Source organism: Lichenostomus cassidix, chromosome 1 (genome assembly GCF_008360975.1).
Source record: "Lichenostomus cassidix isolate B80296 chromosome 1, HeHo_3.0, whole genome shotgun sequence".
NCBI lineage: Eukaryota > Metazoa > Chordata > Aves > Passeriformes > Meliphagidae > Lichenostomus > Lichenostomus cassidix.
The window spans coordinates 34,119,511-34,138,655 of NC_139479.1; the positions used below are offsets into that span (position 1 = coordinate 34,119,511).

At 39.6% G+C, this 19,145-nt stretch overlaps 1 protein-coding gene across 3 annotated transcripts in view; it reads right to left on the bottom strand.

Moving 5' to 3' along the window:
* Window positions 1-2,555: 2,555 nt before the first annotated feature.
* Window positions 2,556-19,145, bottom strand: part of DHRSX (dehydrogenase/reductase X-linked) — a 211,704-nt gene continuing 195,114 nt past the window's right edge. For all 3 annotated transcript variants that reach the window (XM_085056390.1, XM_085056384.1, XM_085056375.1), the window contains one exon: window positions 2,556-3,017. In XM_085056390.1, coding sequence (XP_084912516.1) covers window positions 2,820-3,017 — 198 coding nt within the window. In that variant the 3' untranslated portion in view covers window positions 2,556-2,819. The remainder of the gene's footprint in view (window positions 3,018-19,145) is intronic.

The window sequence follows — 19,145 nt, forward strand, 5'->3', positions numbered from 1 at the left end:
TGGATTTCATTGGACTGAGACTGTTAATAAATTGATTCAGATTGCACTGAAAGTGTGACTAGCTCTCTTTACTGTTTGTTGATTCACTAATCCCTATGCCACTTGAAACTGGTTGTGCAAACATTGTGGAGCTTCAAGAGAGTTAAAACTGATGGTAACCTCACCCCATCTAGTTTGAGTAATCCTGGACGCACTTTCAGCAGAGATGATGTTCCATGGGAATGCTATGGCAACATCAAAATGTTGGCTGTCTAGCAGGCTTACTGCATCCTGTGCACGATCCGTGAATAAACAGAGGAATTTAGTTCCCAGAGTGTCAGTCTGGCACATTTCACAAGCACTACATTCACTCACCAAAAAAAAAAGTCAGCCAGTCATACTGGGAAAGTGCTATTGTGACTGAGTGATAAATCTCCTGCTGCTAACCCTTGTATATACTAACTCTAAGAAACTGGGAATAGATCATGCATGGCTTAATTCAGAGAGGAAATATGCTCTCCCTCAGTTTGTTTATTATTTTTGTTCCCAGATGCTTTTCTTTGTTCATGCTTCTTTTTTTTTTTTTTTTTTTTTTTTTACTCTGTGGACATATGACTATGCTGACTTTCACTTACATGTGATCTTCCTCTGAACCAAAGGCTGGAGATAAGGTCACTTGGAGTGAAGCACCAAGTTTTAGCTAAAAAGCCCAAAAGGGATATTAGTCCAGGGTTCATTGCATAGGAACACATTCATATTGTTTCTAGTCTGCTGCAAATGAGAACACAACACTGTGTTTGTACTTGGCTCTGTCACGCAGTGATTTCCAACGCCTCAAAATGAAAGTAAGCTTTACACCCACCTATTAGTCTCTTTCCCTGTATATATCTTAAAAAATGGAAATGCAAGGACATTTCTAGGATTATGCAGCTCTTTTAGATGGCACCCAAAATCAACAAGGTGGGAGTAGGGTAGACCTTACTCCATTAACAACAAGAGCTCAGCCTCCCTAGACACAGATTCCATGCTTCTCACTGAGAAGAGACCAAAGACTCACAGAATGGTCTAGAACAAAATGGACCTTAAAGACCCTCTCTTTCCAGCCACCCTACCACGGGCAGGGACACCTTCCACTAGACAAAGCCCCATTCAGCCTGACCTTGAACACTTCCAGGGATGGGACATCCACAGTTACTCTGGGCAACCTGTTTCAGTGCTTCAGCACCCTGACAGTGAAGTATTTCTTCCTAATGTGTAATCCAAATCTCCTTTCAGTTTAGAATCATGACTCCTCATTGTATCGATACACTGCCCAAGCCCCTCCCCATCTTTTCTGTAGGGCCCTATAAATACCCTGAGGCTGCTGTAAGGTCTTCCCAGACACTTCCAGATGTTTTTGTGGGACTTATCATCTTGACTGAAACTGTCTGGGGAAGTTTCTCTGCAAATTATTCTCATGGTTTACCACCATTGCCCTTAAAATATTTCTATCTTCAATCCACTTTTTCCCCTAGTTATTTGAGCTTGTATAAATTCAGGCTATCTTTGTGCTGCCCCATATTTATTTTGTTTTTCACTCCATGAATGTGACCACCATTCTTAAAGATTCATTTTGGTAGACATGGGCACAACTGAAATGTGTTCAAAACTGATAGCATCTGAACTGACTGCTATCCCACTGAGGGGAGAAATCCTAGGGTTCACCAAAACTAGCTTGATAAAAAAATATCTGCTCCACACTCAGAGACAGTCAAATAAAATTAAAAATAAAACAACTGTTAGGAAATTTTAGGAAAGACATACATAACAAAAGGGAAAATACCCTCTTGCTCCTATGTAAGTTGGATGAGTAGGGAGGGGCTACTCTTAAAAATGGCAAAGACATAGTTTACAGAGGACACATTGTACATGTCCAAAAAAAGGACAAAGTGGGCTGGCATTCATTGCTGTCTCTTCCAAACCATGAGCTCTACTTTTGAAACTAATATGAACTAGGATCAAAACCAACAAAAAGATGCAATTCTTCATGCAACAGTGGATGAGTGACTCTCCTTGCCAAAGAAAATGAATGGAGCTGTGGATGCAACATTACATGGGTTCAGAAGAAGAGGGGACAAGTAATCTTAGCCCACTGACAAGACAATAGGCCAACTGCATCCTCTGCCAAAGCCAGTGTTGCCATTGTGATGTCTGATCCCCTCCTCACCTTTATAGGAGAGATGAACTTAAACTGGAAACAAGTGAATTCAATATCCTGTTTGAAGAAGGTCTTATTTATTTACTTTTTCTTGTTGTTCTGACCATCAGTTAATACCTCTGGATAAAAGCTGACATATAAAACCAACCTTAAGACAGAAACAACATCATGATTGTGAATGCCAAATTGCTGCATTAGAACAAGCTGATGAAAGTGTCTTAAAGATTAATGAACCTTAAGAAAATAAAGCTGCAACTTTTAAAGTGGATTTTAAGGAGTAACTTATATGTACAAAGGTGGTTTAAATTCAAAATCTCCCAGACACAACATGCTCAAGCATTATTGTTGATGAACAAAACAATGAAAACTCAACTCTGCACATGTTTAAAGATTGTATTTTAATCACGGATTGAAACATCATGATTTACAAAACTGATGGTTAGATTTAAAACCAACCACTACACCTTTCTGTGGGAATGTTCCCCCCACACCCTAGCAGATTAGGGATTCAAGTGAAGAACAGAGCTGTTCACGTTTGCCTTTGGGACTGAAGAGTGATTTCCAGGATGATGACTGATGCTGCAAGCATTCACCTAAGATGCTTTTCAATACATTTCATTTACCCAGCTGAAAGTGGCTTCTTCTAGGGAAGCCTGCTGGCTTCATCAGAAATCCCAACCATCTCACAGCTTTCTGTCCAGAGCCTTCTCTGCAGCTCCTCATCATATGATGTGTCAGCTGATTTTGTCCTTTCCTCATTGTAAAGGTAGCAGCCACCAGCTCCTTCCATCTCGGGTGACACTGCTGCATAGATGGTTGTAGAGGCTCCTTCCTCTGGAGTCTGCAGAAACAAAAACCCCAAATTCAAGTGAGATAGGTACAGCAGAAGAATTACATTACCACCATGGGACCTTATCAGTGATGAACATCTTCCCTAATTTTGCTTTACACTTGTGGTCTTTATGCAAACCTGAAGCTTGCAATAATAAGAAAGTCACCTATTCAATTGAGAGAGTCCATTTCTACAACAGCTCTATTTTAAACCAGCTTAAAGCTACAACAGATATATGGAAAACTCCAGTCCATTTTTTTCAAGAGTTAGTCAGATGGGCCACACAAAATAATTGATTTAGTTTTCACAGTCAGAGCTAATAAACCCAAAAGCAAGCACAAATATTAAAATCCTAGTTTAATTATTCATTTTGCAAGGATGAAAGGGTCTGTGCTCTGCCTCAAGAAGATGAATGCTATGCTGTATGTGCAATGTGTTCATTGTATCAACAATATGACATGAGCAAAGGATCATGGAAACCTTGACAGTAAATTAAGATTCTGCAGTTCAGTCCAAGAAGGCAGGTAAACGAGGGAATTACATTTTAGACAGAGCATAGCTATCAAGGTTCTGCTCTGTCATAAAGCGAAATGGTGAACGATCTATAATGCCTGATATAACGTGAGTATTAAAGGAAAATTAATAAGTGAATAGCTTAGAGTGATAACTCCTTTCATCCCGACTATATGCAAAACATTTAATTTTGCATTCAGAAGGATCACACAGCTACGACCGAAATTTTTTCCCTGGCATTTTTATTCTAATTGAAGGGCATATTTAAAACACAACATTTGATATGCTTTGCCTTTATCAGTGATATAATTATGATCAATGCCTGCTAGATAATAATGTACCATTTTGTAATCCTTGCAGTCATTATCTGAGGCATTAACAGTACTGATGCTGCTCAGAGCTTTGTCTGCAGCACCTGACAGAATCTTTTCCTGGAGAACTCACTTGATGAATGAGACAGTAGTGAGTAGATTACTCAGTGCCTTATGAAAACTAATAAATCTAAGTAATTGGAAGCTTTTTGTTACATTTGGGATTTTTAGAAAATGACTGTATTATGAGATTCTGTCTAAAATAACTTAAGAAATGCTCATTTAACTTGGTTTAGCACTCTACTACTACTTCACCCTTCTATATCCTAAGGAAAATAGTGTTATTCACACCCAGTGCATTATGTAAATAACATAAAGGGCATGCACAACTCTTTGCTTTCATAGTGGCTAATATAATGATCAACTATGATGCAATATAAAATATCTTAATATTATAACGTAGCAGAACAATGATGAACATGAACATTTATATTTTATACAAGTTATTCTGGACAACAGAGGAAAACCAGAAGCTTTTTACATATTGCTGTGCTCTACTTAAAAAAAGAAAAAAATAGTGTCACAGGCAAACCATTACTTGATGTGATGGTTCACTGGACATTATGTTCCTGAGTTTAACAGCTCTCCAGCACAAACAGGCATAAATGTCAGTATCGATGACTCCCAAATCTGAATGACAACAGCTCAACACTAAAATGCTTTAGAATAATTTTCTGTGGGAGGAATTTGTGTGATTATGTTCTTATGAGCAGGGCTCTCTGCAGCCTCAGATACTGGTCTGTGTGGCTATTGTTACAGCATCAGAAATACCACATTACTTCTGCTGATTCAATGTGAAGGTTCTCCCATGATATGCAGGATTTGTCAAGATTTTTACTTTTTGATTATATGTCAGCTAAGTTCCTCACCAGGGGAGATTTGTACCAGGAGGATGGTCAAACACTGGAGCTGTCTTCCTAGAAATGTGGTCTTTAAAGTCTCTTCCAACCCAAGCCATTCTACAGTTCTAGATATTATGGAGACATGTTAAGGAAAACCAACTTTTCAGTGCAACAGGGAGTGAACTGCTTGTGTATGACAAATGAATTGTCCTATTCCATCTTCTGAGTGCTTAATTAATGCTGAAAGTTTTCATGCTCCCTTTCTTTAGAATCCCTTCATTATTTTGGCTTTTTTTTTTTTTTTTAAATGAAAATAAAAATTAAACCCTGTACCAGGAGTACCCTGGCCTTCCTTCTGGGTGATTGACCTATTTGTTTTGAGAGGCTGGAAGTAAAGCACATGCTGTGATTCCACCTCTGGATCTTGTCCACACCTGCTGTGACAGCAGTGCACATCCACACACACAGCTGAGACTCTTTCTGGGAAAACCTTGGGTGTACTACACACCCACAAACCAGCTGCAACAAACAGAGACACACAGACACATGCAGACATCCTGTCTGTGTGCCACTGCCTGGGGACCTCTTGGGAAGTGTGAAGCTGGCAGCAGGTTGAAACCACTGGAGCAATTATTCTGGAATCTGGACAAGGAGCAGGATGAATTGTTCCAGCAGTTGCAGACTCAGTCCTGGTTGCCAACTTTCCTTTGAAGAGCTTTTCCATAGCTCTTATTTTACCACATAACAGCCCATGAAGAGATGAGGAGGAACCACAAAACCCTTGAAAAAGAAAATGGCCACAAGCAGGAGACTGCTGTCAAAGCAACTCGTCTGATCCATCCTTTGATGCCAGTGGCTTTCTAGGAAGGAGAGCGCCTGATAAAGGGCCAGAGAATTCACCAACCAGTGGACAAATGCCTTGATCTACAAAAACCCAGGATGTTTGTCATGATGCTCTATACAAACAGGGATGTGTTCTCATCTTTGGGACCCTGAAGTGTTATACCAAGTGTTGCAGGTAAACAGGAAGTAATAACAAGTATAATTCAAATCACAGGGGAGGATTCTCTACACATTGCCAGTAAAAAATCCTTAGCAAACAGTAACAGAATAATGTACGCATATATAGAATCAATAACATCTTGTTTATTAATTGCCTGGACTTTTCCTAAGAGAAAAAGGATGCTTATAAATTGCACAATACTTCTTCACTCTTCAGTTACCAACTTATTGGTGCTGAACTTTTTTTTTAATTGGATTTTTGTTTACAAACTGTTATATTATTAGTATCTGAGGAACTGTAATTAATGCCTTTGTAATACCAAGTAAAACTGATTTCTGCTTAACTTCTTTCTGATGAAATTCTGAACTTGTTATTCCTTTTGCTTATTATAGTATTGATCACATCTTTTACTTTCTTTTTCAATTAACTATATGTTTGCATTAACAGTAAATAAAGGTCTGATTGAAATTACACATCCTTGCTTTTCTTGCTACATATGTAGGCTCTGGAAGACTGAAAGAAAAGATAGCACGTGACCAGCTTATTTAAGCACAATGCAGCCTACATGCACAAAATTATATTATTATGGCACTATGTATTCCCAAATAAAAGGCTTTTTTCTCTTTACAGAAGCTCTGATACTTCTTTTTTTTTTTTTTTTTTTTTTTTAATATTAATCAATTATAACTCATTGACAAAGAATCATTCTCCCTCACTATGAAACAGAATATTCTGTTCTAGGAAAACTGGGACAAGTGCTAAGAGGCTTTGTATTTTAGTTTTCCTTTTTTAGGACTTGCTAGTTCATGCATTTTGATTAATGCAATTTTAAATGACGTATAATTTTGTCCATGCTAGGTGTTAATGCTTGCAAAATGTATTAGCAGGTAACAGCCAGTCCCTACGGCCGTGTCACCATGAAATATTACATCCTTTCAATTTGTCTAAAACAGTAGCAACAGCTTAACTCTTTGGAAATCATGTGTCTGCATTAGTTACATGATGGCTTTGTGGTGCTTTCCATGATAATCCATGTGCTCATCCACTTCCACCTTCACCTGCATTCGTAGCTATTGGAGTCCTGGATAGACAGTGTGTTATGTTCTTCAGAAACCACAGAAAACCAGACAGGAAAAAGATAAATTAATAAGCTCCTATAATTCCTCCTCTGTAATCCATTCATTTTTCTCAGTACCACTTTCAGCAACTACCAACAAACAGTGACAACTGTGCTATGTGTCTTAAACACTGTGACAAATAGCTTGAATGGACAGCATGCATGTTCTTCAGATTGTACTGCCTGACAGAGTTGGCCACATGATTGAAAGAGCAGCAGAGACACAGGCCATGGTACCAGGGGACTTATGATTTTGGAATGGCCTCCCCTCATCCCACTCAATCAGAACATTGTACTTGATTTGTATTTCATAACTTCAAGATTCTGCCATTTTGAGAGATTATAGGAGAGAAGGCTGAGCACAGAGAACAGGGAGCAGCTGGCAGACTCACTGACTGACACCACATTTGAGTTTTGAGGGACATGAACAAGGCGTCAGAGAGATGTGCACACAGGACTGCCTGGTTAGCTGGCAGATCACTTAATGCTGAGGGAAAACATGTTAAGACACCTTTATCCGTATATTTTGTGTTGCAGGATACATCAAGTATTGATGGAATAACCCCCGTCAGCAACGCTAGGTAGACTGCTGTAGGAACACTTCATTCACAGTGGGTTCATAATTCTGGTCCTCTCTCATGTACCATCCATTATATCATGCACCTTGCACTTCATAGGGGAAACCTACTCATGAGCTGATGAGTTAAATGAGCTTGCAGATGATTTTTGGCTTGTTTGTTTTTATTTTTTGACACAGGTGTTCATGGTGTTTGCTCTGTGACTTCACTTTTTAAATGAGTGAGTTTCCATCAGGCCATTCCTGGAGTGGCAAAAAATTCCTTGGTTCCAGCTAGGAAGATGCAGAAAGGACTGAACAGGCCATCTTCTGGGCTTCAGTACTCAGGCACCTCTGCCTGTGTTCCTTCACTTTTCTCAATGATAATTATTTTGGCAATATTTTTTAAGTGCTGTTTTATTACTGACTTGCTTCTGGACTGAAAACCTCTCTATATGCAGAGTTTTTCCTTTTCTGTCTTTCTTCAGGAAAGACAATGATTATCTGGGATCCCTGAACAGTACTACACATACACACAGAAGGGATTAGCAACAACAAAGAGAACATGAAATTACTGTTACTTGGTGCAGCAAAGTCTTTCATCTACTTGGTGGCAGCTAGTGGAGGGGTGACACCCCCAATGCACTGCTTGACTCTCAAGAAAAAAGGCAAACACAGAACATGGAATAGTTTGAAAAAATTCAGAAACAGAGTAGCTGGGATTGTGTTCCCACGAATATTAAAGCAAGCAAGCTCGTGAGAAACAAATTACCTATGTTCTAGGGTGGACTGATTACTATGATTTGTGAACCACTGAATCATTTCAAAGCCAGGTGTCTTGGGAATACCCCAGGTTACTTTCTGGTGCAAGAGTCCAAGGTGAAATAACAGCTGCTGATGTAGTGCCACAGCCTCCGGGTGAAGACAGGGGCTTTGCGTGTTCAGTGTGCGTTGCGTAACTTGCACTGTCTAGACCTCCTAACGTGATTGTTGCTTTGAAAATTCCAGACAAAAAGTAATCCATTGAAATACTGAGTATGAAAACAGAGGCTATAAAGGAAACCATGACGCAGGTGTATGGACGTGTTCAGCCACCTTAGATCAATCAGGCTGCAGCAGCAGGCTTTGCGTCCTGGTGAGACCAGTGGCCAGGACCAACTGTCAGGTCCCCAGGAAGCCAAAGCTGCCAGAGAAGTGTGGCAGCACAGCTTTTCAGTAATCTCTGCCTTCATTTAAAAGCCCTGGTTTCCATTTGTGTTCTCTCTTTCCTTCCATTCTTTCATATGCTGCTTGCTATTATGCTATTTCTATCCAATTTCTGCCTTGATAATACACTAGAAAGAGACAGAGATATTTTATTGAATATACATTTCTCCCTAGATACCCAGTCAACACCACCAAATTAATTTCTCTTCAATCCCCAATCGTGGCAATGACAATTCTCTAATAAATTCAGTCCATAATAAAATTCTTCAGATTTTGTCCTTGAAAGAAATTGAAGAAATAGCTCAGTTAAAATATGAAGCCTTTCTCCTGACAATGCTGTGGCCACAGAGAAATAATTTCTTAAACAAAGATGTAAATATATAATAAAAGATGAAATTTTGATGAATTAAGAGCACAAAGCAATTTTTGCACTAAATATGTATCAAAATTTGGAAGAAGAGGAGCTTTTATAATATGAATAATTAATGACTATTCGGGGAAAAAGAGAAGTTTTCCCTAAGCACAAGATACAGAAAGAACAGAAGCAGAGAGAGCTGGAAAACAGAAACAAAGAGTATCAAATCCTGACTCTCCTTTTTTTTGAAAGCAAGTTTTCTGGAAAGACCTTAAAAAAATTAATGTACACAGAGAGACTGGGAAGTCCCATCTTATCTTCACACCAGTCCCTACATAGGCAGCTGGGATGCCTGTAGGTAAGGTAGACCACAGAAGAAAGGAACTGTCCTTAAAAGACTGTCAGGGTCAGCCTGTTGTTCAGGGAATCCAAGAAGCAGGCATGTGCCCAGGTTTGAACACCTCATTACCCATGGATCTTTTGATGGAGTTGGTGGTAGAAGGTTTTAATTGGTTTTGTGTCAGAATAATGCTTTCTGAGAAATCTGTTTTGCTGAAAAATGGCCAAGTACCTCTACTCTGAAGCCATGGGATGAGTCTTATTGCAGATCCAAAACATGAGCAAAGTTTTACTGAGGAAGGCAGCAGCCATGACTCTGAAACCTCTTCTTCTGAAGCAGCTACTTCAGGCTGAGCAGGTGTGAAGCTTTTAGCTGGTGTAGAGTTAATTTTCTTCACCGTGGCTGGTATGGGGCTGTGTTTTGGATTTGTGCTGAATACAGGGTTGATTGTACAGAGATATTTCTGTTATTGCTGAGCAGGGCTTATACAGAGCCAAGGCTTTTTCTGGTTTTTTTACTGCCTTGGTGGCAAGGGGGGCAAGGTGGCATGGGAAGTTGGGAGGGGCCACAGGTGGGATAGGTGATCCCAACTAGCCAAGAGGTATCCCAAATAATATGACATCATGCTCAGTATATAAAGTGGGGGGGAAAAAAATAGAGGATATTTGGAGTGATGGCATTTGTCTACCAAAGTCACCATCATGTGTGATGGGACCCTGCTCTCCTGGAGATGGCTGAACACCTGCCTGCCCATGGGAAGCAGAGAATCAATTCCTTGTTTTCCTTTGCTTGTGTGCATGGTTTTTGCTTTCCCTATTAACTTGTCTTTATCTCAACCCATGAGTTCTACCTCTTACCCCTGCTATTCTCTCCTCAATCCCACTGGTTAGGAGTGAGTGAGCTGATGCATGGGGCTTGGTTGCTGTGTGGTGTTAAACCATAACAACAGGACATCCTGTGTCATCTCAAATAACCTGAGATACTTGTGTACTCAGGCAGCTGAATGAAGCTCCTCTTGGCTGGCCAGCTTTCTGGGCTATGCTGGAGAAAATTCTATTGACTTCAAGGAGCAGCTCCAACAGTGAACTCACTTGTAGTTATTAAAAATTATATATATATATAAATAAATATAAATATGTATAAATAAAAAAATTATTGTGTGTCTTTATTTCAAACTGAATCTCTCTCAGGTTAGAATTCCAATATAATGTTGGTGAAGTGAGCAGGAGCATTTGTGGATCCATACTTTGCATTTTCTAAGATATTGAATGGAGAACTAAAAGAACAATGTTCACTTTTAAGCAATTTTGAAATGGAAACAAGAACTCAACTTTACATGACTGAATTTGAGCAGGGACTTGAAACCTTGGGTCAAAGTCATTAATCATAACTGAGTCCTTTATTCATTTTGTCAAGTGCATTGAAGAATATTAGTTTGCCTGGAGGTTGATCCCTAAGCTCGCTCTGCAGCTCTTCAAAGTCAGAACTGAGATATCGCCGCAGCCACTGAAATCACATTACACTTGTTAGCTCGCTCAGCTTGGTAACAGTATGCAAAATTGGACAGATAGGAGCCTGCTGCCCCAGACATTGCATAAACATCCAACCAGGGACATTCACTTGCTGGAACATCCAGTCTCTAGGAAATAAGGCAGGCAGTAATAGGCAGAGAGAGCTGAGAAAGTACATGTACTTCACAAAATACTGAAGCCTCTTCTGGGAGTGTGACACTCTGTCTGGTTAATGAGCTCTCTGGAAACCAGATGATGTCCTGCAGCTGCCTATTGCTGAGGATGCCTGAGTTAAATCACTAAGAAGTGTACTGGACATCCTGACATAATCTGGAATTTTCTGTAACACCTCTATTCACAGATCTGCATGAGATTTGTTGAATTAAATGCGCAGATCAAAAGAGATGAGGGAAAAATGAGTCTCCTAAATCCTAATCCTAACTCCTCCCTCACTACCCTATAACTCCTTTTCAGTGTTTGTACAGGAAAACACTCAATTTATTTGTTTACTTCCAGCCTAAATTTTCAGTGCATTATCTTACACCACTACATGAGTCACCTTTAGTTTCTTGAATTCTTTCAAATGAAGATAGATTTTTGCAATCAAAACAACACAGCAAAGCACACAGGATTATTTGTATTGAAGACTGCTGCATTTTTAGCAGTCTCAGAGAGCAGGAGACAAAGCAAGGCTCGAGGTGCTGAAGAGGATGCTCCTGAGTGCATATACATCTGAACAATTTATTACCTGCCTGCTCATGCAAAGTAAAATATCTTTGCTGGCTGTTGATGAAAACACAACACTTCAGGAATAAGATATATGGCAACTTCTGACTTGTAGACTTGTAGGCCATCATCTCTACATTTACTTACTGTTTAATGTTTGACAAGACATGTATCTTGTTTTCCCTTGTTAGGAAATAGAAACTGACACATTTCCAACTTCACAACTTTCTTATAATGACTGTTATTTATTTTTTAATTATCATAAGCACTCAGGATGGGCATGGAACTCCTAAATATTTAAAAGAAAACCACAATATAGAAACCCTTTATGAACTACGATGAGATCAAAAAGCATAAAAACTGTACAGTACACAGACAAAAAGAAATAACCCAAAATTACATAGGCCAGCAGCTATTTCACAGCCTCTTCTGTTTTAAATTGCTACAACCCCCACTTTGCACTCCAAACAGCAACAGGACTGTTTGCAGCTGTGGGCTCAGCCAGGTGGAGGGCTAGGAGAAGGCAGCTGCCAGCCTCTGTTTATCACCTTCCTGCTGGAGGCACCTGCTGAAAACAGATGGCAAAGGTGTGAGGGTGCAAAAACCCTTCCTGGATCACCAGGTAAGGTCTGCAGAGACCACTCCTTCCCCAGGACTTAGGTAGGCCATATGCCTACACTGCCAAAGATGAGGACCAGGAATAGTGAACTGCACAAACGAACTCAAAATGGCTACCTCTATGCATTAATAGCATGCAAGATGAAAGTATGTCTGGGAAGATGGGAGTGATGAAAGCAAAAATATACTTTCTCCCAAATCTCTTAGGTCTACATTGCAGTGGCATACTAGTTGGGCTGTAATACATCCTGCTGGTGGGTCTGCTCCACAGAAAGCTCCTGCATGGAAAAAGAGATTTCACTTTGCAGTGCTTACCCTTGCCTTGGCTCTCAGCCTTAGTCTCCTTGTCCCTGAGCTGCCTGGAAGAAAGGAGTTTCAAGCACATCTCCAAACACCATTGCTGCAGTTCAATCCCAGCCAGCAATCAAGCCACTTACTCCCCTCCCATGCCCCAGTGGGATGGGGAAGAGAGTCAGAAAAAGATCAAACCCACAATTGTTCACTACCCACTGACAGGCCCACTCAGTGCCTGAGCAGCAATGAGTGGCTCCAGGCCAGCTCTCCCCAGTTTATACACTGAGCATGATGTTCTAGGGTATGAAATATCTCTCAGGCCAGTTTGGGTCAGCTGTCCTGGCCATGCTACCTCACAGCTTCTTGTGCATCTTCTCACTGACAGAGCACAGGAAACTGGAAAATCCTTGGCTTAGTGCAAACATAATTTAGTGACAGCTACAGCATCAGTGTGTTATCAACATTATTCTCATTCTGAATCCAAAACTGTATCAACTGCTAAGAAAAAAATTAATTCCCTCTCAGACCAATCCAGAACAACTGTTTAGCACTTTAACACATGTCCCAGCTGCTCTGACCTTGTTTTTATAGACTTCTTGTGCTTAAATTATAGTTTCACACTATTCTCCAAACCAAGAGGAGAAAGCCCAAACTGGAATACAGATATAAGTGGTGGGGAGGGAGGGAATCTTATTCTGGAAATTTGATTAACATAATTCCATTTGCTGGCAATTTCATAATTTAGTCTTGAATGACAAACAAGAGGGTTAATATACATCTGTCCTTAGTAACGTACCATAAAGATGGAAAACAAAAAGACTAGACTTATTTTCTGTAGTTATTTTAGTGGAAGACTAGAATTAGGTGAGAGTGGCTCAGATTTTCTAATCATATCTTTTTAACTCATATAGTAAACAGAATTAGTTAGTTCAATTAAGTAATTACAGATTTTACATCTTCAATTTTGCCCAATAAGTTCAGGGCTTTTCTGTTTAAGTAAAAAAAAAACCCCTTGAAAAATTACAGTTATCTTCATTTTAATTAAACTCTAACAGGAAGCAGCTAGCAAAAATAAGTTTAAAAAAAAGTCATACTGTAAACAGAACTACCATTTCCCATTTTCTATCACCATGCTATCAGATTGCTAAAGTCATGAAATAACAGATAGATTCTGAAACCATACAATTATGGAGCTGTCTATATAGCTTATCCTCTCAATTACCCAAGAGAAGTTATAAATTTAAGGGCAAAGGCTACATTCAGTTGCAAATTGACATATCTGAACACTTACTAACCCACCAGAATCAACTGTTTTTTAACAAAATAACTAAAAATGCAAATGCAAAGGAGAACTGAATTTGATTATTCAAATCAAGTTTTTTGTTGTGTAGACTGAAAGTGAATTTAAGCTCTGTAACTTAAATCCTTTTGTTTAAATCAATCAACCCCAAGGCTCTTTACTATCCACAAAGGAGTCTATTGATGGCTTAAATTCAGAAGAAACCCAAAGAACATGTATAACTTTAGACAGGCAAAGAGTGCCATTGATTCCAATGAGATTAGTCTCTAAAACTATGTCAGACAAGATTTGAGGCATCATATCATTAACTGCAGAGCTCATTATAGAGAGAGCAAACACACACACCCTCAGCCAGACAAACATTTCCCAAGGTCTGAAATGGAAGCAAAAAGCTTCCATCTTGAAAACAATTACTCAAGAGTTTAAGCCCATCACATTTAATCAGCTAAATTGTCTGAAAGAGGGGCAGGCTGGTACTTATAGTGCAGAGGGGAGTATAAGCCTATGGAGAGGTGGTAGAGCTATTCGTTTGCAGGGGGGATAAAGGAAAAACAAGCGTCAGGTCTTGCCAGTGGAACAGATAAAGGAAAGCATGAAAGTGGTAGGTACTGTTAACTGTTAACTACTGGTATGCCAAAAGACCCAGAACTACTATCCACTGAAGCTGTTAAATTTAATATCTAGGTTTATTTCCAAGGGTTTTTTGTAAACCTTCATTAAGGTAGCAGATGGAGTAAAAAATGTTGTGTAACCATTGCAAAGGCCAGGACTGGATTTGGTGACAGATGTGGTTCTTGTCAAGTTCTTGGTTCCTTTTCCGGATGACAGAAGTCACAGCAGAGGAGTCACATTGCTGTACAGGTGACATGGAATACCTCATTCCTGTGTGAAGGACTACACTGACTGTCCTGGCTTTTGCTGCAGGAAGAATTGGGTCAAGTTCCAAAAATGAGATCCATAGTAATTGATCAAATCTCAATAACTGAAACAGGACAATGAAAAACTGGAAAGGAGAAATCCTTTTCACACCCGAAGTCTTTCCCCAATAAATTATTTAAAAAAAAAACCCAAACCAACAACAACAAACCAACAACCAGAAAAAGAAGTTGTGTGGCAAGAATGTTAAAAATCCCAACAATCTTCTTTTTCTTTCCTTCTAGCTTTTGAAGTTTCCTTATTCCTGTTATTTCATTTTCAGGTAGCTCCTGTCTTTCAGAGAGTTTCTCAGTGTCTCAGTCAGAGAGTTTCTGACTGGGGGTTTTATACTGGACTAATTCAGGGCTTTGGTAGCCATGGCACAGAGGTTTGCACTTGTAGAACTATCAATAGGCAAAATAGGCCAGCAAGAATTAACATTTTCTTTTCATTAAGCTCCCCAGGAGAGTTCCTGTTGCACTGAAGTTCATGGGGCTTTTTGACATATAGGTTAGAGCAGTTGTTTAGAATGGGAGACAAATACTGTGAGGTTTTTTGGTTTGATGAATATATGTTACTGATCCTTCTGGTGCTGAAATAATTCATTTCTGTTTAGGAAGCTCATCTTGAACTACACTCTTTGGTAGTGTCATTTTGCTACACATTCCTTTGACCTTGACAGTTCAATCTATGAACATCCCCCGAACTCACTCTCTGTGGTCTTACACTGCAAGCCACGAAGTTCCAGATGATTAAATTTCTGCTTCCCATGAAAAATTCCAGGTGAATTAATGCAGAACTGTGCTATGGTTTAAGAAACTGCTTTTAACTCTTAAAAGCACAGGCCGAGGTCTGAGCAGAGCTTGAACATCAGTGCCAACTGCCTATCCCAGCCCTCCCCTCTGCCTCTCCTGCCCGCACAGCCACTTGCTTAAAATTCTGCTCTTCACCTACAAGTCTGCACAGCTCTGCAGCCGCCTTTTGTTATTTAACATGTACTTCACAGTGGAATTGAATTGTTCCAATCAAGATTAGGTTCTGTTTCTCTATGTGGTATGCAAAGCATGTCTGCAGACAAAACTTTCATCCATTTCCCCACTTGCCTTTTCATTGTGCCCCACAACAACCTCACCGATAGTACCAGTGCTTTTTCATTCCCTTTTCTTTATGAATTCTTAAATGCCTCTTGCCAGACCTCACTGCAACCTCACTGAACGTGGCTGCTACATCATTGTGCCACTTGCCCCACTGACTCAGATACCTTTCTGCAGCCCATATGCCACGTGGAGGAGGAAGGGGATCAGGGTAGGAGGTGCAGCACAAACACTCACCCCCTCCTCTGATCACCCAGCCCTGTCACCGAGCCCCTTCAGAAACCAAAAAGTGGTGAAAAGCAGACTTCTAAGCATGAACTCTTGGGGTAGATGGCATTTACCATCTGTGGTGCAAGCAAAGGAGTGAGCCCAAGCCTTTTCATAGCAGAAAAAGGAGAGGGAAATACTCGGTGAAACCTTGTCAGTGCATTGGCCCAGCCAAATCTGACAATTCAGGAGAAATGGTGGTCCACAAGCAGTGCCAAGCCCCTAGAGAGGTCAGAAAATGCTGCAGTCCCTGGCCACCAGCATCAGCCACACTCCCTACTACTGCTTGGCCCTTGGCAGGGCATGAGACACCCCTGCAGCTGCGGGGACAAGCTGCAAAGCCCCTTTACTCTGCAAATCTGCTGAGCCGATGTGCTATAGGGGTGCCACAGTCAAAAAGCAAGAGTTTCCAAGCAGCACACTTTTTGTATAAAAATATTCTGAATGTTTGTGTTTTATCAGTTGTATAAACTCCTTAGTGTCCAAAGCATAACTGACCTTTGCTTTTAAATCTGTGTTCGGCAAAAGAGGATTTGAACTGATTGCGAACTTTGCAAAGTCTGTAGCATGGTTCAGGGAAAAATACACTTAATTTCCCTAATAGCGGCTGACAGTCTGTGAAACAAATAGTTTTAATTATTTTCTCATTGGTGAGTTTCAGGTCTCATCATTTAATCAAAAAGTAGCACATTACCAGCAACTGAGATTAAATGGAGAGTCATACAGTAGGGAAAATAGGAAATTACATTAGCACTAAACAGTGACAAATATGTCACTCTTATTGCACTCTTGTCCTGATACAGCAGAACATTTACAATGTCCTGATCAAAAAAAAAAAAAAAAACCCTTAAAAACCCAAATGAGCCCTTTAGACTTTTCCTATTTATCCTGAGACTTATTACTACTGAAACCACACATGTGGTCTCTCCAATGAAAATTTTTTTAAAGACTCCTTTCACTTGTTGATAAACAATGTACAGATCTTACACATTGGTCTAAAATAAGTGTTATTCATTTTTTTTACTGGCACTACTGATGCATTAAAATGGCTACAGAGCTAATCAATAGGTAATGACTGTATTTCAGGAGTAATGCTCTGTTCAGAGGAAAAAAATTACTGCAATTCACAAACAATTATTGACACCATGAAGCACATGAATCAATGCCCAGTAGAGTTCTACACATTATTTAAAATTTCTTCAGAAATATTTATCTTTGTTCCTGAGTTCCAATGTAGTTTTTCCTGCCTGTTATACTTTGAATATATTAAAGGTTACTGTGAATATATTGGCGGCAACTAGAATAAAATGTAAAAGATAGACTTCTGATGGATAAGTCCAGCTGCTAGCAGTGGCATGACTATTACCAGAGCGCTGTAGCCATTGGATTCCATGCAAAGCTCTTTCTTCCATAAGACATTTTTTGTCACAAAATTATCAAGACTCCACCTATGAAAGGTCCTGTATAACTCTGCTTGACTTCAAATTTTTTTAAGTCTTCCCAGTTGCTTTTTTTTGCCTGCAATGGTTTACTGTTGAGAGCAACTGGATGTAAATGAGGTGGCCAGAGCTGGAGGTGGTGTGCCTCACTGCTTACCAAAGTATCCCAAGGAGACAGATTTATCACTGGTGCCTACAGGGAACCAAAGAATTCTATTGGCCTAATTCTCTAAATATAGCCCTTTGCCTTGTTTTTACTGTTATCTCTGTGTAGACAAAGGGAAAAGCATGGAACAGTCCAAGGTACAAATCTGAATTCTCATCTGTTAATACAGGGGAGAGAACACCACATCTGTTCTGCACTTGTATAAAAAAATATCTGAGATGTACAGGGCAGTGAAGAAGATGATTACCACTGGCTCCCACATTTTTCCTTTTGATTCGCATGTGGCTTGAGACATGGCAGTTTTACAGCCTAATATGATGCTCCTTTACTTGAGGTTTTAACTGCAAATCAATTCTGCTTAGCCCGGAACAAACATCTGGTCCTTGCTTAGAAAATGAATTGAAATAACATCACGCCTGCCATCAGAGCACAGCTCCTCGAACATCTGACAACAGTTACCAGCAGCACCTGATAGGAGGGACAGATTTTCAAAAGAATAAATGCCCAGCTGTGACTGGAAACATATTATGGGTGTCTTGCTACAGTTCTGCATAAGAAAACAACAATATTTTTTAATTACTAATGTAATAAAATGAGGAAAAGTGGTTTGGCTCTTGAAAACTCAGGGAAATCCCTCTCCTAGTCTAAATTAATATTAGGAACAATTTACAAATATTTTCAGATGACCACAGCAGAGAAAAAGAGCACCAAACAACAGACATAACCACAAAGAAAAATCTGAAGAGAAAATAGTACTAAGGTACACATCCTTACACAACATGTTTCTCTAAGCAAAAATAGATATCTGAGCCAAGTATGCTCTTTAACTCCTCTGCAAATATAAACTCATTTCCAAAGAGCTCACTCAGGGTATTTTTTTACCTTTTATTTTTTTTAGGCAAGTATGAGAAATTATAAAATAAGATTGAAAAATTTCTCAGCATATACCTCATTTGCAAGTAGTAGAGAGCTGCTCGAACTCATAAAGCTTACTTTTATGTTGAAAAGGACATAAAATCTAGACATTACTCTGGCTGGAGCTAACTGCTGTTACATTAAATAAGTACGAATACGACTATTTCAAAACTATAAACGATGAAGTACACTCAATGAAATGTAGATGAGTGCATAGCCCAGAATACATTCACATCATTTAAAAATAAATATTAAAAATGTATTTATGGGGCAATGAAAAGGAAAGGACCTGCTCTTCCAAAGCTCTGAGCATACAGCCCTGCTGGCTCCTGGTTTTCCAGTTTAATTTAGAGAAAAGGTTACAATCATCGATCTCATTCCACGAGTTGTCAGAAAAGCCAGCCCTACCTATTTCATCATTAAGAAGCCACACAAAGAGGTGTTTAAAACACCTGCAATGGAGGTTAACTGACCACCTGCCAGCTGCTCTGTAGCTCTGCACTTTCTTCTAATCCAAAAGAATATTAACTGCATATAGTTAATTGTCCAAAGAATATTGGAGGACAATTGCAGATGTTCTCATGCATAA